The sequence below is a fragment of the Chaetodon trifascialis genome, chromosome 14, assembly GCF_039877785.1.
Source record: "Chaetodon trifascialis isolate fChaTrf1 chromosome 14, fChaTrf1.hap1, whole genome shotgun sequence".
In the NCBI taxonomy this organism is placed as follows: domain Eukaryota; kingdom Metazoa; phylum Chordata; class Actinopteri; order Chaetodontiformes; family Chaetodontidae; genus Chaetodon; species Chaetodon trifascialis.
The window spans coordinates 19,950,474-19,975,189 of record NC_092069.1 but is presented as its reverse complement, the minus strand read 5'-3'; the positions used below and the strand labels follow the sequence as shown (position 1 = coordinate 19,975,189).

The following is a 24,716-nucleotide window of genomic DNA, read 5'->3' as shown; positions in this document are numbered from 1 at the left end:
GTGGCTGTACAAAAACCTCCGTCAGTCAGACTGCAGAGACACTGAGTTGTTACAGCGGGAAGCGACTGCAGCTGCTGAAGAGGAAGAGACTCTGACACAGAGCACTGAACACAGAGCTGACAGTAACCTCACCAAGCACAAACTACACATTTATATCATACATTTTTCCCATTTCAGTAACTGTGATCATCAGTATCTCTTGCATTTCCATTATGGAGACAGGTGAGCGTAACGCACCTGAGCACGTGAAAAACAGGAAAATCAAGAGTCAGGAAGGCAAGCAAGCAGGCAAGGGAAGAAATGAGATTTGAGTCTTTGGTCATTTCAGTACTACACATTCACACTCATATATTTGTGTGTTTTATATTTTTACATAGTTTTATTTTTATTACATGTCAACAACTGTGAAACTAACATTTGTTATGATCACCAACATCTCATGTTTATTTTCCACACATTAGTATCATTTGCTTTTCCATCACTTTCCACTGACACCGTAATCCACAAAACTCTGAACATGTCATTTATTCCTTTGAACAAACACATTTATCTTTGTCAGAGGTTGTTCATATTTTTGCTGACTGATGCCACTCTCATCTCTGACCATCAAACATGAGACTACAGCCAGTGGCCGCTTAGCTTAGCTTTGTGTGATGACTGGAGTCTTGGTAACCATCGAGCCTGGCTCCATCCAAAGGTACAAAAACCAGCTGAACATCACCACTAAAGCTCAGAGACGCACATGTTGCATTTTGTTTGTTGAACCTGTACAATCACTGAAGTTGTGAGGTTTTTATCAAGAAACAGACCCAAACACTGTGACTCAGAGAAAGAGGTGGGAGATGATGAAGAGTTGAATCAGTTTAATGATCTTTCCAACAGAGTAACACAGACAAATGTGAGAGATCCAATCATTTGAGCAGACGGTCAGGCCAGGGGGGACAGGTCCAAGAGCGAATCAGCTGAAGTTATAAAAGCATTTCATTTCTTGCTGCTCTTCATGAAATAAAAGACCAAACACTTCATCAAGTTTTTCATCACTTCAAGCTTTATTAGCACAAACATCAACCATCAACATGACAGTTATGAAGCACACTCACATCCAGCTGCTGAGCTACACACATTTCTCTCTAAGTCGTTGTTGTCCAACACTTAACAGCAGTGTTGTTCTCTGTCACACAAAGCTTTAGTTTCCTCTGCAAACATTAAAAGTCATATTGATGAGAGCAGCAGGTGTGTTCCTCCTGCTCCCCCACCCACACACACACGGAGCTCCTGTCCTGGGCCCCTCTAGGCCTCACACTGGCTCCTGTGGAGGGACTGGGTCTGGCTGTGGCCCTTATGGAGGACCTTGCAGGAGTACAGCTCTCCTTCCATCCAGCGCTCCTTGCTCAGGCTCAGGGTGCTGCTGCTGCTGTAGCGTCCGCTCTTCTCCTCCTCGGAGCTGCTCAGGACCCCCTCTGTCACCTGCGTACCGTCCACCTCCCAGCTCACCACGGCTCCCTGAGGAGAGTAGCCGCTCAGCAGGCAGGCCAGCGTGGCCGAGCCCCCGGAGAGCTGCTCAGAGGAGGGGGGAAGCAGAGAGACCGAGGGCCTGACCGTGGAGCCAGCTGGAGGGGAGAGCAGAGACACACGAGGAGCAGATTAACTCCCACTGTAGGACACACAGCTCAACACCACACACTGAGCATACATGACAGAGGTTAACACGACTGTGGATGAGCTGTGTGCACCATACTGTGATCAGACAGAGGAGAGGAGGTGACAGATGGGACCAAATGAGGCGCTAACAAATAAAACTAAATGCTCAAACTTGATCTCATTTTCACATTTAAACTGATGAATCTTCGACTGAGGCACTCGTCACAAATCACTCAGAATTAGACAATCATATGCAACATGAGTGTAAATATAAAGAAATATTTAGAATAATGATCATGAAATTACATCTTCATGTCTAATTTATAATGTCTGACAGTAAATAATTCATGCCTTCAATGATTTTCTTGTTTTTCAAAATGTAATATCTGAATCCAGTTAAAGACTTTGTCATCTGTCTGTTTCACTTCCTTTTCACCACTTTAAACTAACGAACTGTGAACACAAACTACAGCTGGACTACATCTACAGATAAACTCACTTATTTGTTTTATAAATGGATTTCATTTCATTTTATTTTAATAACTGTTTGAATGTAAAAATAAGAAATCTGATGTTATTTTTTAGCATTAAACTTTTCCTCAGACCAATTCCACAAACACATTTTGTCTAATAAAAACTAAATTGAAAATAATATATGAGAAAATTTTACTTATTTGGCATTTATTTAACCTTAATATTATCAGAAACACAATAATAAAATTAATGTTTGCACAATGAAAGCCAAATTGCGATTTCAGCCAAGTTTGATAAATAACAATAAATACACACATTTGAAACTCCTTCAATAATTTCTTTTGTAATTAGCTCATTTCACACAATAAGTTTGATCTTTCATGTTGTAAAAATGATAAATCTGTGATACTTACAGTCAATGATGAGTTTGGTTCCTCCACCAAAAGTCCACCACAGTGATACAAACTGATGAAGTGGCCGTACAAAAACCTCCTGCACTGTCAACAAGCATCTACACACTGAACAAAGTCTCTGACAAAAATAAAATCATATTTTTCTGAATCTGCAAAGTATTTTAAGTGATCTGGATTGAAATTATTGTATAAATGAAAGTTATTTCTTTCATTTTTCTTTAGTTTTCTGCACCTGACAGACAAACGATGACAGTCTTCTTGTAATAAAGTCATTTTTTTCACAGTTTTCTATCAGTTGATTCTTGGTTAAATGAACATGATGCTTTTTAATTCTGATCATTTACAAACTCACAATAAGCAGAAGTGAATGACATTATTTATCTGCAGTGAATCCTGTCAGTAAATGAAAGGCAGACAAACAGACACATCATACCAACCACAGTGGACACAAACTTGTCCTTAAATCCTCAACTGCACTTGTAATATAAATATTTCCTTGTGTTCCATTAAGATCATAGATGGTGTCAATCCAAACAGTATTTCTCCTGATTTTGTGTCCCACGTTGCCTTGAGTGTGTTGAGAGCAGAGAGATGATTTCCATAGAGAGGAGGCTTTGCATGGTCAGCTGATCCTCCAGTGAACTGAGAAGGTTTATAGTCCTGTGAGTTCAACACTGCAGGACTCACATCTGTCAGTCAACACAGCAGAAAGCACAAGCACCATGACTCTCATCACCATCCTCATCTGGACGCTGGCCTGCTGCTGTTTCACAGGTTGATTCTCTCAGCAACATTTCAAACATGATGTGCTGCCTTTTCTCTCATTTCTTTGTGCTGATAAATGAATGATGTGTTTTTGTCTGCAGGATGCAGCGGTCAGGTGACTGTGACTCAGCCTCCAGTAGTGACACCGACTGCAGGATCCACTGTCACTCTCACCTGCAAGATTAGCCAACATGTTACTTTATATTGTGCTGGGAGTCCATGTCTTCACTGGTATCAACAGAAATCTGGACAGCCTCCAAAGCTCCTAATTAGATCTGTAAGCACACGACATTCAGGAACAAAAGCTCGGTTTGGTGGTGGTGGACGGAGCCCTGACTTCACTTTGACCATCAGTGGAGTTCAGACTGAAGATGCAGCAGTTTATTATTGTCAGAGTCTCCATCAAATTAACAGTGCTTATGTGTTCACACAGTGATTTGTGGCTGTACAAAAACCTCCCTCAGTCAGACTGCAGAGACACTGAGCTGTTACAGCAGGAAGCGACTGCAGCTGCTGAAGAGGAAGAGACTCTGACACAGAGCACTGAACACAGAGCTGACAGTAACCTCACCAAGCACAAACTACATGTTCACATTCAAACATTTTTCCAATTTCAAAAACTGTGATGCAATCTTTGTTAAAACCAACAATCCATTATGTTCATTCTTCTATATACAATAATGCCCAAAACTATTCATATCCCTGGCAAAATTTGAACTAAAGTTACTTTTATTCAACCAGCAAGACGATGTACAAGAGGCATCATTGTGGAAAAAAAAAAAAAATTCTCAGCTTTTATTTACTTTTGAACTAAAACTGGCATGTCCAAAATTATCCATACCCTTTGCAAACTGTCACAGTCTATGGGAAAATCCAAAGTTCTATACCATTCCAAATAGTCCAAGCTGTTCTTAAGCATCCTAACCCTGATTCATTGGGAACAGCTGTTAATCTTTCAGCTTTTAATCAACTCAAAAAGTGAAAAACAACAGCTCTCTGCAGTTGGTTTGTGGACAGTCATGGCTAAGACAAAGGAGCTCACTGAAGACCCGCGGCTGTGCATTGTGGATGCTCACAAGACAGGAAAGGGCTATAAGGCCATATCTAAATGTTTTCAGGTTCCAGTGGCTACAGTGCAAAGTATTATTAAAAAAATTACAAGACGTTCCACACTGTGGAAAATCTCAGAGGACGTGGTCGGAAGCCCATAGTGACACCTGTGCTGGCCAGGAGGATAGTGAGAGAGGTGAAAAAGAATCATCACCAGGGCCATCCTGGTGAATATGGGCTCTGCCGGTGGCAATGTCTCAAGGCAGACAGTCCAACGGACACTGCACACTGCTGGGTTCCACGGATGCAGACCAAGGAGGACGCCACTTCTCCAGATATGGCACACAAAAGGCCACTTGGCCTTTGCAAATGCTCATCTGGACAATGAAGAAGACTTCTGGTCTTCTGGTTTATGGTCAGATGAAACAAAATTGAATTGTTTGGCCACAGTGATGTATTCTTCATTTGGCGTAAAAAAGGAGAAGCCTTCAACCCCAAGAGCACCATCCCCATTGTCAAACATGGTGGTGGGAACCTAAAGCTTTGAGGGTGTTTTTCAGTTGATGGTCCAGGGAACCTAATCAAAGTGAACGGCACCATGAAAAAAGAGCAATACATCCAGATTCTCAACAACAACAGCATCAGGCAGTCTACAGAGAAGCTTGGCCTTGGGCACCTGTGGACATTTCAGCACGACAAGGACCCAAAACACACACAGCAACAGTGGTGACAGACAAAAACATGAACATTAACACTTTGCAGTGGCCCAGCCAGAGTCCTGACTTGAATCCAAGTGAGAATCTGTGCAGGGAGCTAAAGATCAGGGTGATGGCAAGGAGACTCCAACCTGAAAGAGATGGAGCTCATTGCTAAAGGCGAATGGGCAAAAATACCAGTGGGGACATGCAAAAAGCTGGTCAGCAAATATAGGAAGCGTTTGATTGCTGTAACAGCCAATAAAGGCTTTTCTATTGATTATTGAGAAGGGTATGAATAATTTTGGACATGCCACTTTTTATGTAAATAAAAGCTGAGAAATATTTTTTTCCACAACGACGATGCCTCCTGTACATCGTCTTATTATCTTCTGGGAGACGCCTGTGTCATTTCCAATCAAGAAAAAACTTGCTGGTTGAATAAAAGTAACTTTAAGTCAGAATTTGCCAGGGGGATGAATAATTTTGGCCTTGACTGGACATCAGTATCACTTGCATTTCCATTACGGAGACAGGTGAGGGCAACGCAACTGAGCACATAAGAAAATCAAGACTCAGGAAGGCAGGCAAGCAGGCAAGGGAAGAAAGTGCTTTGTGCTTTGTCATCTCGCAGGTTCCCATGAACAGTGGCTGAATCTGGATTGTGGATTACAGCTACGTCTCCTGCCATGGCCCTGCCTGACACCCACTGCAACTGCTATTACATCCACTGTCACTGTTACTGTGACTGCATGTCTGTCTGTCTCTCGCTGTCTGTCTCACTCTCTCTGACTGCATTTCTGTCTGTCTGTCTGTCTGTCTGTCTGTCTGTCTGTCTGTCTGTCTGTCTGTCTGTCTGTCTGTCTCACTCTCTCTCTCTCTCTCTCTCTCTCTCTCTCTCTCTCTCTCACCCAACCAGTCGAGGCAGATGGCCGCCCACCCAGAGTCTGGTTCTGCCTGAGGTTTCTGCCTGTTAAAAGGAAGTTTTTCCTTGCTGCTGTCACCAAGTGCTTGCTCATTAGGGAATTGTTGGGCCTCTGTAAAAGAGCTCAGTCTGTACCAGCTCTATATGGAAAGTGTCCTGAGACAACTTTTGTTGTGATTTGGTGCTATACAAATTGAATTGAATTGAATTAAATCAATTCGAATTGAATTGAATTGAAGAAAGCAGAAATATACTTTGGCGTTTCTTCAGGAGTCTCAGTCATTACCACGTGGATTAACAGACAATTCAGGAAGTGGAGAGCTGGTGCTTATTCACTGTGGCCGCAGGTGAGTCTTGATTCAATGATTGAGTGCAGCTCGTTCAGGGGAGGAGGAGGCCGAGCCCAACCTGTCAGCCACACCCTGCAGGGACACACACACACACACACACACACACACACACACACACACACACACACACACACACACACACACCAGACAGACTGGAGACAGAGGGAGAGGACAAACACAAGACACGAAAGGGAAAAGGAGGGGAAACTGCATATCACCACAGTCCGTTAAATAAGAACCTACAGCCAGTGGCCTGTTAGCTTAGATTATCTTAGCTTGGCATTAGCTTAGCTTAGCATTCAGGCTTCTTGGTGCTTAAAAATGCCGAGGTAAAGAACTAGTCTGGCTCTGTCCTGAGGTAAAAATAAATAAATAAATAATAAAAAAAAAATCAGCATAACATACCTCTGAAGCTCATTATATTCCATCATTTTACAAACAAAATATCTATGATAATCACAAATGTATCCAAACACTATATTGTACATGCACAGACCCCTAAAATATTCTAACGATAGAAATACTCTTGTTCCACTAAACACTTCATTGACTGGTAAGTCTACATGCCAAAGCTGTACTGAAAAATGACCTGATTCTTCAGCATGGTCTGGGGTCCGATATCAGCACATTCCACTTTAATGAATGTAACATAGAAGAAATATCAGGGACAACAATCATTGGGACTTCTCTCCCCTCCATTCAGGACATCGCACCTAAACGCTGCATGTCCCGTGCCAGAAACCTCATCAGTGACTCCCCACACCCCCACCATGGTCTGGTCTCCCTGCTGGCCTCTGGAAAGAGGTTCTGCAGTATTCAGTGCAGGACCAACAGATTCTGCAACAGCCTTTGTCCCCCAGATCATCAGACTGCTGAGCTCAAAATGAGCATTTTTAAACTTCTGTTCACACCTCAGGTCATTCTTCATGAATACACTTCACAGTAATCTCAGTGTGTATTCCTGCTGTTTATTTTTACACACTGTATATGTCACAATATTCTGCTCTTTCTTTTAATATACATGTATATAGTGAGTCTAAGTCTATGACCTGAGGTACCAGGACCAGACAGATGAGGCAGGAGGAGGTAAACAGTTTGTTTCATGAAAATAAGCAAAGAATGAATTCAGACAAGGCAGAGTCTGTTGTACTGAGCTTGAGTGCTGACAGGTCCAAGGGTGGTAACAGGTGAAGGCCAGGCACCTGAGCACAAACAGGAAAAAAACAGTCAGGAAGGCAGATGCAGGCAAGACAAAAGACTGACAAGAGTACTGAACACAATGTTCAGGTCTGGTTGTTACTACGATGCAAGACAGATGATGCAACGAGTACTGATTGGAACCCTGGTGCTTATATACTGAGTGAGCAGGTGGGTCTTGATTGATGAGTGTGTGCAGGTGTGTTCAGGAGACTGGTCTCAACCTGCCGGCCACGCCCCGCAGCAACACAGACACAGACTTGACTGACAAGGGACATACAGACAAGAGACAAGACCTTTAATGTCTAATTGATCGTCAAGATGATGAAGCAATGCAGTTCGCCAGCAGGGGACGCCATTTGTCTGTGAATGAAACCAAAGTCATGCGGGACAAGACAAACGTAAAACAGGAATGTGGAAGAGAAACAACTTAAAAAGTCCTGAATTCCAAACTCTGGGAGCGACCTCGTCTGAGTGAAAGGCCAAATGATCGTCAGCACAATGAAGTGTGGCTCCACCTCACCTCTGCTGTGTCTGTTTCACATGAACAGGTGTGTGTTTGCCTTCTTCACTATATTTGCATGACTTTGATGCATCACTGCTCCTCACACTTTAAGTTCTTGTGTCACAGAGAGTCTGAACTGTTTTCATGCACTCACACTGAAAACTGCATCAGGATGATGTTGCCAATAACTCTGATTGTCATGTTGGGTTTTCTGAGTCAGGGTGAGAGATTTTCTACATGTTCAGAGTAAATTCAGTCGCTTCTCTCGTCTTTACTTTTACTTTGAACATGTTTGTTGTTGTCTTCTTTTAAAACCTGAGCTGCTGTTTCAGATGCCTTTAAACATGTTTTTCTTTCCCCATTTCAGAGTCTTCTGCCAACAAGTTTCTGACTCAGACTGACAAATCCAAGTCTGTTAGTCTTGGCGGGACTGTGACCATCAGCGCCACAGGGAGTTCAGATATTGGTGGTGATCTCAGTTGGTACCTGCAGAAACCTGGACAGGCTCCCAAACTTCTTATATACTCAGCCTCAAGTCGCTTCTCAGGAACTCCGTCTCGATTCAGTGGCAGTAGATCTGGTTCTCACTACACTCTGACCATCAGTGGTGTTCAGGCTGAAGATGCTGGAGATTACTACAGTCTTGGCTACCATGGTGGTGGAGCGTTCACACAGTGATTCAGAGTCGTACAAAAACCTCCTTCAGTTTGACTGAGGTGAAAACGGCCTGCTGCAGGTGCAGAGGGTTGATGAAGAGACTGATGATGAGGATAACTGGTCCAGTGAACACAACACAAGAGTCATCAAGCAGAACCACAATGAATCTAAATAAAACTGAAACGCTCAGTTTCTAAAATGCAGCTTTAAGTTAAATTTGAAGAATAACATTTCATCTTTTCAAGAAAACAGTTGATGTGAGAAAATATCCACTAAGAGTAACAAACATCCAACAGTATTAACACAAATAGTTTTATATTAAGAAGGATAAACAATCTGCTTTTACAGCTACATTCAAACATTTTAAATCCACGTTACCTTGAGTGGGTTGAGAGCAGAGAGATGATTTCCATAGAGAGGAGGCTTTGCATGGTCAGCTGATCCTCCAGTGAACTGAGAAGAGAATTTTTCTTAAGTTTTCTGCACCTGACAGACAAACGATGACAGTCTTCTTGTAATAAAGTCATTTTTTTTCACAGTTTTCTATCAGTTGATACTTGGTTAAATGAACATGATGCTTTTTAATTCTGAGCATTTACAAACTCATAAAAAGCAGAAATGAATGACATTATTTATCTGCAGTGAACCCTGTCAGTAAATGAAAGGCAGACAAACAGACACATCATACCAACCACAGTGGACACAAACTTCTCCTTAAATCCTTAACTGCACTTGTAATATAAATATTTCCTTGTGTTCCATTAAGATCATAGATGGTGTCAATCCAAACAGTATTTCTCCTGATTTTGTGTCCCACGTTGCCTTGAGTGTGTTGAGAGCAGAGAGATGATTTCCATAGAGAGGAGGCTTTGCATGGTCAGCTGATCCTCCAGTGAACTGAGAAGGTTTATAGTCCTGTGAGTTCAACACTGCAGGACTCACATCTGTCAGTCAACACAGCAGAAAGCACAAGCAGCATGACTCTCATCACCATCCTCATCTGGACGCTGGCCTGCTGCTGTTTCACAGGTTGATTCTCTCAGCAACATTTCAAACATGATGTGCTGCCTTTTCTCTCATTTCTTTGTGCTGATAAATGAATGATTTGTTTTTGTCTGCAGGATGCAGCGGTCAGGTGACTGTGACTCAGCCTCCAGTAGTGACACCGACTGCAGGATCCACTGTCACTCTCACCTGTAAAACCAGCAAACCTGTTTATACATACAGTGGTGGAGAGGAGGGTATGCACTGGTATCAACAGAAATCTGGACAGCCTCCAAAGCTCCTCATAAAATATGTAAGCACACGAATTTCGGGAACACCAGCTCGGTTTAGTGGCAGTGGAAGCAGCTCCGACTTCACTTTGACCATCAGTGGAGTTCAGACTGAAGATGCAGCAGTTTATTACTGTCAGAGTGAACATTACATAAACAGTGCTTGGGTGTTCACACAGTGATTTGTGGCTGTACAAAAACCTCCCTCAGTCAGACTGCAGAGACACTGAGCTGTTACAGCAGGAAGCGACTGCAGCTGCTGAAGAGGGAGAGACTCTGACACAGAGCACTGAACACAGAGCTGACAGTAACCTCACCAAGCACAAACTACACATTCACACTCATATCCTGGTGTATTTAATCTTTGTAGCGACTTGGTCTAACCTAATGGAAACTGAAAAGTAAAAGTCGCTAAGAGGCTGAGGTTGGGCCTTGCTTGACAGTTGTGTGATGTGCTTCCAAAGAAAGATATGCTGAGATCATTAATACATTCATAACTTTTATCACAATCATCGTAATTATTAAATCACAAATAAACAATTAAAAATAACCAAAATAGCAAATTCAGAAACCATAACAACATTATCGATTTACTCTCAATCCATTCATGGCTCCTACAGTAGTTTTCACATATTTTTATTTTTATTCCATGTCACCAAGTCACTGCTATAATATCCACCAGCCCACAGATTGTTGTGCCAGTTGAAGTTATGGATAACTGAAAAAATTTCCATGTGAAGCTGCAGCCAATAACCCGTTAGATTAGTTTATCACTGAAGAGGGAAACTTCTAGACTGGCTCTGTCCAAGGGTCACAAACTCTTCCCAATGGGAATCTCTTAATTACTGACACTTGTAGATGATGGTGGAATGATTTACTTGCCCATCAACAGGCTAGCTGTTTTTTGCTTCCAGTTTTTATGCTAAGATAAGCTAACTGGTTCCTGGCTTTAACATCATTTTTACTATACAAACATGAGATGATTAGACATATCATGGCCATCCAAGCTGGTGTGGCTTGTAGTTTTGATCATATGTCATGATCTTATGGATCATACCTCAAAAAGTCACGCAAATGAAATGCAGTTACTTCTACACACCTCAGTGTATATGACAAATACAGGTATAGTTTGCTTTGTGGGGACCAGTTAAAGTTTGACGCCATCCCTCAAACCGGTTGTTTAGCCTTTTGCCTCCTTAGCTAATCGTGACCTGTGGTAGATGATCTTTGCAGTCGAGGCAGAAAGGACTCTGAGGAGAACTGGAGGACAGTCAGGGATTCCTTTTGTGGTCTTGAAGACAGATGTTGAGGTAGAATTAAAAATCTTGCCCTTGACTATTACTGCTCTCTCTGGTTATATGAGTGGTTACAGGTTATATGTACTTAGGCTGGTGGTGATGATGGATCTTTCAAGCAACCTGAGCAGTTTGGAAGTTTGGAGTTTGAGCGTTTATTGACAATGGAGGAGACACTGCTGTGTGAGGTCAGCACAGTCTTGTCTGCTGCTTCCTGCTGTGTTTGAAAATACAGTTATTACATTCGGGTCATTTTCAATAATCAGAACAGCATAAATACTTAACATCAAGATTTCCAAATACAGTGTTCCAAACATCCAAATATAAAGTGGTATATTACTGAGGTCAAAAAACTGATTGAGTGAAGTTTTAAAATCATCACTGCAAATCTCCAGTCAGCTCACATTGAGTTTAGTGTTGATACAGTCTGCCAGCAGGGGGTGCTATAGATATGTTAAAGAGGAGAACATAAAGAAGTGACAAGGAGATTGTTGACAATGAAGAGACGAAACATGAAGAAGAAAATAAAGTCGAGATTTTCTGGATGGACCTTTAATGTATGAATGATGGTCAAGATGATGAAGTGTGGCTCCATCTCACCTCTGCTGTGTCTGTTTCACATGAACAGGTGTGTGTTTGCCTTCTTCACTATATTTGCATGACTTTGATGCATCACTGCTCCTCACACTTTAAGTTCTTGTGTCACAGAGAGTCTGAACTGTTTTCATGCACTCACACTGAAAACTGCATCAGGATGATGTTGCCAATAACTCTGATTGTCATGTTGGGTTTTCTGAGTCAGGGTGAGAGATTTTCAACATGTTCAGAGTAAATTCAGTCGCTTCTCTCATCTTTACTTTTGCTTTGAACATGTTTGTTGTTGTCTTCTTTTAAAACCTGAGCTGCTGCTTCAGTTGCTTTTAAACATGTTTTTCTTTCCTCATTTCAGAGTCTTCTGCAAACAATTTTCTGACTCAGACTGACAAATTCAAGTCTGTTAGTCTTGGAGGGACTGTGACCTTCAGCGCCACAGGGAGTTCAGACATTGATGATGATCTCAGTTGGTACCTTCAGAAACCTGGACAGGCTCCCAAGCTTCTGATATACACAACCTCAAATCGCTTCTCAGGAACTCCGTCTCGATTCAGTGGCAGTAAATCTGGTTCTCACTACACTCTGACCATCAGTGGTGTTCAGGCTGAAGATGCTGGAGATTACTACTGTCTTGGTGCCCATAGTGATGGAGCGTTCACACAGTGATTCAGAGCCGTACAAAAACCTTCTTCAGTTTGACTGAAGTGAAAACGGCCTGCTGCAGGTGCAGAGGGTCGATGAAGAGACTGATGATGAGGATAACTGGTCCAGTGAACACAACACAAGAGTCATCAAGCAGAACCACAATGAATCTAAATAAAACTGAAACAAACTCACAGACAGTTTCTAAAATGCAGCTTTAAGTTAAATTTGAAGAATAACATTTCATCTTTTCAAGAAAACAGTTGATGTGAGAAAATATCCACTAAGAGTAACAAACATCCAACAGTATTAACACAAATATTTTTATATTAAGAAAAAGAAAAAATCTGCTTTTACAGATACATTCAAAAGATTCAAATCCACGTTGCCTTGAGTGTGTTGAGAGCAGAGAGATGATTTCCATAGAGAGGAGGCTTTGCATGGTCAGCTGATCCTCCAGTGAACTGAGAAGGTTTATAGTCCTGTGAGTTCAACACTGCAGGACTCACATCTGTCAGTCAACACAGCAGAAAGCACAAGCAGCATGACTCTCATCACCATCCTCATCTGGACGCTGGCCTGCTGCTGTTTCACAGGTTGATTCTCTCAGCAACATTTCAAACATGATGTGCTGCCTTTTCTCTCATTTCTTTGTGCTGATAAATGAATGATTTGTTTTTGTCTGCAGGATGCAGCGGTCAGGTGACTGTGACTCAGCCTCCAGTAGTGACACCGACTGCAGGATCCACTGTCACTCTCACCTGTAAAACCAGCAAACCTGTTTATACATACAGTGGTGGAGAGGAGGGTATGCACTGGTATCAACAGAAATCTGGACAGCCTCCAAAGCTCCTCATAAAATATGTAAGCACACGAATTTCGGGAACACCAGCTCGGTTTAGTGGCAGTGGAAGCAGCTCCGACTTCACTTTGACCATCAGTGGAGTTCAGACTGAAGATGCAGCAGTTTATTACTGTCAGAGTGAACATTACATAAACAGTGCTTGGGTGTTCACACAGTGATTTGTGGCTGTACAAAAACCTCCCTCAGTCAGACTGCAGAGACACTGAGCTGTTACAGCAGGAAGCGACTGCAGCTGCTGAAGAGGGAGAGACTCTGACACAGAGCACTGAACACAGAGCTGACAGTAACCTCACCAAGCACAAACTACACATTCACACTCATATCCTGGTGTATTTAATCTTTGTAGCGACTTGGTCTAACCTAATGGAAACTGAAAAGTAAAAGTCGCTAAGAGGCTGAGGTTGGGCCTTGCTTGACAGTTGTGTGATGTGCTTCCAAAGAAAGATATGCTGAGATCATTAATACATTCATAACTTTTATCACAATCATCGTAATTATTAAATCACAAATAAACAATTAAAAATAACCAAAATAGCAAATTCAGAAACCATAACAACATTATCGATTTACTCTCAATCCATTCATGGCTCCTACAGTAGTTTTCACATATTTTTATTTTTATTCCATGTCACCAAGTCACTGCTATAATATCCACCAGCCCACAGATTGTTGTGCCAGTTGAAGTTATGGATAACTGAAAAAATTTCCATGTGAAGCTGCAGCCAATAACCCGTTAGATTAGTTTATCACTGAAGAGGGAAACTTCTAGACTGGCTCTGTCCAAGGGTCACAAACTCTTCCCAATGGGAATCTCTTAATTACTGACACTTGTAGATGATGGTGGAATGATTTACTTGCCCATCAACAGGCTAGCTGTTTTTTGCTTCCAGTTTTTATGCTAAGATAAGCTAACTGGTTCCTGGCTTTAACATCATTTTTACTATACAAACATGAGATGATTAGACATATCATGGCCATCCAAGCTGGTGTGGCTTGTAGTTTTGATCATATGTCATGATCTTATGGATCATACCTCAAAAAGTCACGCAAATGAAATGCAGTTACTTCTACACACCTCAGTGTATATGACAAATACAGGTATAGTTTGCTTTGTGGGGACCAGTTAAAGTTTGACGCCATCCCTCAAACCGGTTGTTTAGCCTTTTGCCTCCTTAGCTAATCGTGACCTGTGGTAGATGATCTTTGCAGTCGAGGCAGAAAGGACTCTGAGGAGAACTGGAGGACAGTCAGGGATTCCTTTTGTGGTCTTGAAGACAGATGTTGAGGTAGAATTAAAAATCTTGCCCTTGACTATTACTGCTCTCTCTGGTTATATGAGTGGTTACAGGTTATATGTACTTAGGCTGGTGGTGATGATGGATCTTTCAAGCAACCTGAGCAGTTTGGAAGTTTGGAGTTTGAGCGTTTATTGACAATGGAGGAGACACTGCTGTGTGAGGTCAGCACAGTCTTGTCTGCTGCTTCCTGCTGTGTTTGAAAATACAGTTATTACATTCGGGTCATTTTCAATAATCAGAACAGCATAAATACTTAACATCAAGATTTCCAAATACAGTGTTCCAAACATCCAAATATAAAGTGGTATATTACTGAGGTCAAAAAACTGATTGAGTGAAGTTTTAAAATCATCACTGCAAATCTCCAGTCAGCTCACATTGAGTTTAGTGTTGATACAGTCTGCCAGCAGGGGGTGCTATAGATATGTTAAAGAGGAGAACATAAAGAAGTGACAAGGAGATTGTTGACAATGAAGAGACGAAACATGAAGAAGAAAATAAAGTCGAGATTTTCTGGATGGACCTTTAATGTATGAATGATGGTCAAGATGATGAAGTGTGGCTCCATCTCACCTCTGCTGTGTCTGTTTCACATGAACAGGTGTGTGTTTGCCTTCTTCACTATATTTGCATGACTTTGATGCATCACTGCTCCTCACACTTTAAGTTCTTGTGTCACAGAGAGTCTGAACTGTTTTCATGCACTCACACTGAAAACTGCATCAGGATGATGTTGCCAATAACTCTGATTGTCATGTTGGGTTTTCTGAGTCAGGGTGAGAGATTTTCAACATGTTCAGAGTAAATTCAGTCGCTTCTCTCATCTTTACTTTTGCTTTGAACATGTTTGTTGTTGTCTTCTTTTAAAACCTGAGCTGCTGCTTCAGTTGCTTTTAAACATGTTTTTCTTTCCTCATTTCAGAGTCTTCTGCAAACAATTTTCTGACTCAGACTGACAAATTCAAGTCTGTTAGTCTTGGAGGGACTGTGACCTTCAGCGCCACAGGGAGTTCAGACATTGATGATGATCTCAGTTGGTACCTTCAGAAACCTGGACAGGCTCCCAAGCTTCTGATATACACAACCTCAAATCGCTTCTCAGGAACTCCGTCTCGATTCAGTGGCAGTAAATCTGGTTCTCACTACACTCTGACCATCAGTGGTGTTCAGGCTGAAGATGCTGGAGATTACTACTGTCTTGGTGCCCATAGTGATGGAGCGTTCACACAGTGATTCAGAGCCGTACAAAAACCTTCTTCAGTTTGACTGAAGTGAAAACGGCCTGCTGCAGGTGCAGAGGGTCGATGAAGAGACTGATGATGAGGATAACTGGTCCAGTGAACACAACACAAGAGTCATCAAGCAGAACCACAATGAATCTAAATAAAACTGAAACAAACTCACAGACAGTTTCTAAAATGCAGCTTTAAGTTAAATTTGAAGAATAACATTTCATCTTTTCAAGAAAACAGTTGATGTGAGAAAATATCCACTAAGAGTAACAAACATCCAACAGTATTAACACAAATATTTTTATATTAAGAAAAAGAAAAAATCTGCTTTTACAGATACATTCAAAAGATTCAAATCCACGTTGCCTTGAGTGTGTTGAGAGCAGAGAGATGATTTCCATAGAGAGGAGGCTTTGCATGGTCAGCTGATCCTCCAGTGAACTGAGAAGGTTTATAGTCCTGTGAGTTCAACACTGCAGGACTCACATCTGTCAGTCAACACAGCAGAAAGCACAAGCAGCATGACTCTCATCACCATCCTCATCTGGACGCTGGCCTGCTGCTGTTTCACAGGTTGATTCTCTCAGCAACATTTCAAACATGATGTGCTGCCTTTTCTCTCATTTCTTTGTGCTGATAAATGAATGATTTGTTTTTGTCTGCAGGATGCAGCGGTCAGGTGACTGTGACTCAGCCTCCAGTAGTGACACCGACTGCAGGATCCACTGTCACTCTCACCTGTAAAACCAGCAAACCTGTTTATACATACAGTGGTGGAGAGGAGGGTATGCACTGGTATCAACAGAAATCTGGACAGCCTCCAAAGCTCCTCATAAAATATGTAAGCACACGAATTTCGGGAACACCAGCTCGGTTTAGTGGCAGTGGAAGCAGCTCCGACTTCACTTTGACCATCAGTGGAGTTCAGACTGAAGATGCAGCAGTTTATTACTGTCAGAGTGAACATTACATAAACAGTGCTTGGGTGTTCACACAGTGATTTGTGGCTGTACAAAAACCTCCCTCAGTCAGACTGCAGAGACACTGAGCTGTTACAGCAGGAAGCGACTGCAGCTGCTGAAGAGGGAGAGACTCTGACACAGAGCACTGAACACAGAGCTGACAGTAACCTCACCAAGCACAAACTACACATTCACACTCATATCCTGGTGTATTTAATCTTTGTAGCGACTTGGTCTAACCTAATGGAAACTGAAAAGTAAAAGTCGCTAAGAGGCTGAGGTTGGGCCTTGCTTGACAGTTGTGTGATGTGCTTCCAAAGAAAGATATGCTGAGATCATTAATACATTCATAACTTTTATCACAATCATCGTAATTATTAAATCACAAATAAACAATTAAAAATAACCAAAATAGCAAATTCAGAAACCATAACAACATTATCGATTTACTCTCAATCCATTCATGGCTCCTACAGTAGTTTTCACATATTTTTATTTTTATTCCATGTCACCAAGTCACTGCTATAATATCCACCAGCCCACAGATTGTTGTGCCAGTTGAAGTTATGGATAACTGAAAAAATTTCCATGTGAAGCTGCAGCCAATAACCCGTTAGATTAGTTTATCACTGAAGAGGGAAACTTCTAGACTGGCTCTGTCCAAGGGTCACAAACTCTTCCCAATGGGAATCTCTTAATTACTGACACTTGTAGATGATGGTGGAATGATTTACTTGCCCATCAACAGGCTAGCTGTTTTTTGCTTCCAGTTTTTATGCTAAGATAAGCTAACTGGTTCCTGGCTTTAACATCATTTTTACTATACAAACATGAGATGATTAGACATATCATGGCCATCCAAGCTGGTGTGGCTTGTAGTTTTGATCATATGTCATGATCTTATGGATCATACCTCAAAAAGTCACGCAAATGAAATGCAGTTACTTCTACACACCTCAGTGTATATGACAAATACAGGTATAGTTTGCTTTGTGGGGACCAGTTAAAGTTTGACGCCATCCCTCAAACCGGTTGTTTAGCCTTTTGCCTCCTTAGCTAATCGTGACCTGTGGTAGATGATCTTTGCAGTCGAGGCAGAAAGGACTCTGAGGAGAACTGGAGGACAGTCAGGGATTCCTTTTGTGGTCTTGAAGACAGATGTTGAGGTAGAATTAAAAATCTTGCCCTTGACTATTACTGCTCTCTCTGGTTATATGAGTGGTTACAGGTTATATGTACTTAGGCTGGTGGTGATGATGGATCTTTCAAGCAACCTGAGCAGTTTGGAAGTTTGGAGTTTGAGCGTTTATTGACAATGGAGGAGACACTGCTGTGTGAGGTCAGCACAGTCTTGTCTGCTGCTTCCTGCTGTGTTTGAAAATACAGTTATTACATTCGGGTCATTTTCAATAATCAGAACAGCATAAATACTTAACATCAAGATTTCCAAATACAGTGTTCCAAACATCCAAATATAAAGTGGTATATTACTGAGGTCAAAAAACTGATTGAGTGAAGTTTTAAAATCATCACTGCAAATCTCCAGTCAGCTCACATTGAGTTTAGTGTTGATACAGTCTGCCAGCAGGGGGTGCTATAGATATGTTAAAGAGGAGAACATAAAGAAGTGACAAGGAGATTGTTGACAATGAAGAGACGAAACATGAAGAAGAAAATAAAGTCGAGATTTTCTGGATGGACCTTTAATGTATGAATGATGGTCAAGATGATGAAGTGTGGCTCCATCTCACCTCTGCTGTGTCTGTTTCACATGAACAGGTGTGTGTTTGCCTTCTTCACTATATTTGCATGACTTTGATGCATCACTGCTCCTCACACTTTAAGTTCTTGTGTCACAGAGAGTCTGAACTGTTTTCATGCACTCACACTGAAAACTGCATCAGGATGATGTTGCCAATAACTCTGATTGTCATGTTGGGTTTTCTGAGTCAGGGTGAGAGATTTTCAACATGTTCAGAGTAAATTCAGTCGCTTCTCTCATCTTTACTTTTGCTTTGAACATGTTTGTTGTTGTCTTCTTTTAAAACCTGAGCTGCTGCTTCAGTTGCTTTTAAACATGTTTTTCTTTCCTCATTTCAGAGTCTTCTGCAAACAATTTTCTGACTCAGACTGACAAATTCAAGTCTGTTAGTCTTGGAGGGACTGTGACCTTCAGCGCCACAGGGAGTTCAGACATTGATGATGATCTCAGTTGGTACCTTCAGAAACCTGGACAGGCTCCCAAGCTTCTGATATACACAACCTCAAATCGCTTCTCAGGAACTCCGTCTCGATTCAGTGGCAGTAAATCTGGTTCTCACTACACTCTGACCATCAGTGGTGTTCAGGCTGAAGATGCTGGAGATTACTACTGTCTTGGTGCCCATAGTGATGGAGCGTTCACACAGTGATTCAGAGCCGTACAAAAACCTTCTTCAGTTTGACTGAAGTGAAAACGGCCTGCTGCAGGTGCAGAGGGTCGATGAAGAGACTGATGATGAGGATAACTGGTCCAGTGAACACAACACAAGAGTCATCAAGCAGAACCACAATGAATCTAAATAAAACTGAAACAAACTCACAGACAGTTTCTAAAATGCAGCTTTAAGTTAAATTTGAAGAATAACATTTCATCTTTTCAAGAAAACAGTTGATGTGAGAAAATATCCACTAAGAGTAACAAACATCCAACAGTATTAACACAAATATTTTTATATTAAGAAAAAGAAAAAATCTGCTTTTACAGATACATTCAAAAGATTCAAATCCACGTTGCCTTGAGTGTGTTGAGAGCAGAGAGATGATTTCCATAGAGAGGAGGCTTTGCATGGTCAGCTGATCCTCCAGTGAACTGAGAAGGTTTATAGTCCTGTGAGTTCAACACTGCAGGACTCACATCTGTCAGTCAACACAGCAGAAAGCACAAGCAGCATGACTCTCATCACCATCCTCATCTGGACGCTGGCCTGCTGCTGTTTCACAGGTTGATTCTCTCAGCAACATTTCAAACATGATGTGCTGCCTTTTCTCTCATTTCTTTGTGCTGATAAATGAATGATTTGTTTTTGTCTGCAGGATGCAGCGGTCAGGTGACTGTGACTCAGCCTCCAGTAGTGACACCGACTGCAGGATCCACTGTCACTCTCACCTGTAAAACCAGCAAACCTGTTCACAGAAACAGTAATGGAGAGTATATGTTCTGGTATCAACAGAAATCTGGACAGCCTCCAAAGCTCCTAATAAAATTTGTAAGCACACTAATTTCGGGAACACCAGCTCGGTTTAGTGGCAGTGGAAGCAGCTCTGACTTCACTTTGACCATCAGTGGAGTTCAGACTGAAGATGCAGCAGTTTATTACTGTAAGAGTTACCACTATATAAACAGTGCTGCTCTGTTCACACAGTGATTTGTAGCTGTACAAAAACCTCCCTCAGTCAGACTGCAGAGACACTGAGCTGTTACAGCAGGAAGCGACTGCAGCTGCTGAAGAGGAAGAGACTCTGACACAGAGCACTGAACACAGAGCTGACAGTAACCTCACCAAGCACAAACTACACATTCACACTCATATAATGGTGTATTCATCTTTGTAGTGACTAGGCCTTGCCTACTGGACACCAAAAAGTAAAAGTCATTGAGAGGCTGAGTTAGGGCCTTGTTTGACGGTCTTCCAAAGAAGGATAAGCTGAGATCATAAATACATTTATAACTTTTATTATAGGAAAACAATGAACTCAGAATAACATGGCGATAATACACTCAAAATAATTCACAGTTTTCAAACAGCATTTAAAACAGCGGTCAACAAAAAGTATGGCGACCCACTCACCCCCTCTCTCACACATCGTGTCTATCTGCCACACAGGTAAAGGTGCTCATCTAACTTGCCACATATCACTGCCACATCCATGTGACCTATGACAATCATTGTAATTGTTAAATAACAAATAAACAATAAAAAATAACCAAAATAGCAAATACATAAACCATAACAACATTATGTATTTACACTCAATCCATTCACAGCTCCTCCAATCTTTTTAACATATTTTTATATTTATTCCATGTCACCAAGTCACTGCTATAATATCCAGCAGCCCACAGATTGTTGTGCCAGTTGAAATTATGAAAAAAATAAATCTTGTAAAATATTTCCATGTGAAGCTACAGCCAATAACCCGTTAGCTTAGTGAAGCACAAATAATCACCAAAGGGGGGAATCTTCTAGACTGGCTCTGTCCGAGGGTCACAAACTCTTCCCAATGGGAATCTCTTAATTACTGACACTTACAGATGTTGATGGAATGATTTACTTGCCCATCAACAGGCTAGCTGTTTCCCCCTGCTTCCAGTTTTTATGCTAAGATAAGCTAACTGGTTCCTGGCTTTTACATCATATTTACAATACAAACGTGAGATGATTAGACATATCATGGCCATCCAAGCTGGTGTGGCTTGTAGTTTTAATCATATGTCATGATCTTATGGATCATACCTCAAAAAGTCACACCCCCACTTCCCGATTGTATTGGTTTGTTCCACATCTTGAAGGATGAAATGATTCACAACAACAGGTCTGGATGGATCAGTGTGTTTCACATCAGTGCTGGAAGAGATAATGGTTGTGCTGAGTTGCTGAGGTGCTTAATGCAGCATCAAACCCTTTTCCAAACAGGTGCAAATGAAATGCAGTTACTTCTACACACCTCAGTGTATATGACAAATACAGGTATAGTTTGCTTTATGGGGACCAGTTAAAGTTAGTCGCCATCCCCCAAACCAGGTGTTTAGCCTTTTGGCTCCTTAGCTAATCGTGATCTGTGGTAGATGATCATTGCAGTCGAGGCAGAAAGGACTCTGAGGAGAACTGGAGGAGAGTCAGGGATTCCTTTTGTGGTCTTAAAGACAGATGTTGAGGTGGAATTAAAAATCTTGCCCTTGACTATTACTGCTCTCTCTGGTTATATGAGTAGTTACAGGTTATATGTACTTAGGCTGGTGGTGATGATGGATCTCTCAAGCAGCCTGAGTAGTTTGGACAACAGGTCACGTTTGCTGCTGAGTTTGAGTGTTTATTGACAATGGAGGAGACACTGCTGTGTGAGGTCAGCACAGTCTCGTCTGCTGCTTCCTCTGTGTTTGAAAATACAGTTATTACATTCGGGTCATTTTCAATAATCAGAACAGCATAAATACTTAACATCAAGATTTGTAAATACAGTGTTCATCCAAATATAAAGTGGGAGATTACTGAGGTCAAAAATCTGATTGAGTGAAGTTTTAAAATCATCACCGCAAATCTCCAGTTAGCTCACATTGAGTTTAGTGTTGATCCAGTCTGCCAGCAGGGGATGCTATAGATATGTTAATGAGGAGAACAAAAAGAGGTGACAAGGAGATTGTTGACAATGAAGAGACGAAACATAAAGAAGAAAATAAAGTCGAGATTTTCTAGATGGACCTTTAAGTCTGAATGATGGTCAAGATGATGAAGTTTGGCTCCACCTCACCTCTGCTGTGTCTGTTTCACATGAACAGGTGTGTGTTTGCCTTCTTCACTATATTTGCATGACTTTGATGCATCACTGCTCCTCACACTTTAAGTTCTTGTGTCACAGAGAGTCTGAACTGTTTTCATGCACTCACACTGAAAACTGCATCAGGATGATGTTGCCAATAACTCTGATTGTCATGTTGGGTTTTCTGAGTCAGGGTGAGAGATTTTCAACATGTTCAGAGTAAATTCAGTCGCTTCTCTCGTCTTTACTTTTGCTTTGAACATGTTTGTTGTTGTCCTCTTTTAAAACCTGAGCTGCTGCTTCAGATGACTTCAAACATGTTTTTTTTTCCTCATTTCAGAGTCTTCTGCCAACAATTTTCTGACTCAGACTGACAAATTCAAGTCTGTTAGTCTCGGAGGGACTGTGACCATCAGCGCCACAGGGAGTTCAGACATTGATGATGATCTCAGTTGGTACCTTCAGAAACCTGGACAGGCTCCCAAACTTCTTATATACAGAGCCTCAAATCGCTTCTCAGGAACTCCGTCTCGATTCGAATTGTTGGTTTCTTTGTAGATAAAAGAGCTTGGTCTGTACCAGCTCTATATGGAAAGTGTCCTGAGACAACTTCTGTTGTGATTTGGCGCTATACAAATAAAATTGAATTGAATTGAAATTGAATTGATTCAGAGGCAATAGATCTGGTTCTCACTACACTCTGACCATCAGTGGTGTTCAGGCTGAAGATGCTGGAGATTACTACTGTCTTGGCTACCATGGTAGTGGAGTGTTCACACAGTGATTCAGAGCCGTACAAAAATCTCCTTCAGTTTGACTGAAGTGAAAGCGGCCTGCTGCAGGTGCAGAGGGTTGATGAAGAGACTGATGATGAGGATAACTGGTCCAGTGAACACAACACAAGAGTCATCCAGCAGAACCACAGTGAATCCAAATAAAACTGAAAACTCAGAGACAGTTTCGAAAGTGCTGATTTAAGTTAAATATGCAGAATTAAATTTCAACAACAAAACAGTCGTAGAAAATAATTACTGACTGCCACAAACATTCAACAGTATTAACACTAACAGTTTTATTTTACGAAGCATAAAAATCTGCTTTTACAGCTACATTCACAAGATTCAAATCCACGTTGCCTTGAGTGTGTTGAGAGCAGAGAGATGATTTCCATAGAGAGGAGACTTTGCATGGTCAGCTGATCCTCCAGTGAACTGAGAAGGTTTATAGTCCTGTGAGTTCAACACTGCAGGACTCACATCTGTCAGTCAACACAGCAGAAAGCACAAGCAGCATGACTCTCATCACCATCCTCATCTGGACACTGGCCTGCTGCTGTTTCACAGGTTGATTCTCTCAGCAACATTTCAAACATGATGTGCTGCCTTTTCTCTCATTTCTTTGTGCTGATAAATGAATGATTTGTTTTTGTCTGCAGGATGCAGCGGTCAGGTGACTGTGACTCAGCCTCCAGTAGTGACACCGACTGCAGGATCCACTGTCGCTCTCACCTGTAAAACCAGCACACCTGTTTATAGAGACAGTGCTGGAGAGTATTTGCACTGGTATCAACAGAAATCTGGACAGCCTCCAAAGCTCCTAATACAATTTGCAAGCACACGACTTTCAGGAACACCAGCTCGGTTTAGTGGCAGTGGAAGCAGCTCCGACTTCACTTTGACCATCAGTGGAGTTCAGACTGAAGATGCAGCAGTTTATTACTGTCAGAGTCTCCATTACATAAACAGTGCCTGGGTGTTCACACAGTGATTTGTAGCTGTACAAAAACCTCCCTCAGTCAGACTGCAGAGACACTGAGCTGTTACAGCAGGAAGCGACTGCAGCTGCTGAAGAGGAAGAGACTCTGACACAGAGCACTGAACACAGAGCTGACCGTAACCTCACCAAGCACAAACTACACATTTATATCATACATTTTTCCTATTTCAATAACTGTGATCATCAGTATGTCTTGCATTTCCATTACGGAGACAGGTGAGTGTAATGCACCTGAGCACATGAAAAACAGGAAAATCAAGAGTCAGGAAGGCAGGCAAGCAGGCAAGGGAAGAAAAGAGATTTGAGTCTTTGGTGATTTCAGTGTTCAGCTGAATGAGGCCTCTGAAGCTCTCAGTAAAGCCTTTCTGGCTCTTCTTGATGCTTTTGGTTTCACTCAGCTCGGACATGAACCTGCTCACTGCAGCGGTAACATCCTGGACTGGATTCTCTCATGCAGGATGGAGATTTCTGATCTGACTGTCTCTCCTGTCACATGTGTGGTGTCACATCAGTTAATTAAGTTCAGATCTTCATCCTCCAGGAGCTTCAGTCTGTCCTCTTGTCTCTCTCTCCGTCTCTGAGTCTG

The 24,716-nt window shown here is 41.7% G+C and overlaps 1 gene segment (V, D, J or C); it reads right to left on the bottom strand.

Moving 5' to 3' along the window:
• Positions 1 to 1,041: 1,041 nt before the first annotated feature.
• On the bottom strand, positions 1,042 to 23,114 carry LOC139341871 (Ig lambda-2 chain C region-like). The segment is given in 3 exon segments: positions 1,042 to 1,610; positions 2,529 to 2,612; positions 23,060 to 23,114. Coding segments are annotated over 3 exon segments (459 nt in total).
• Positions 23,115 to 24,716: the final 1,602 nt, after the last annotated feature.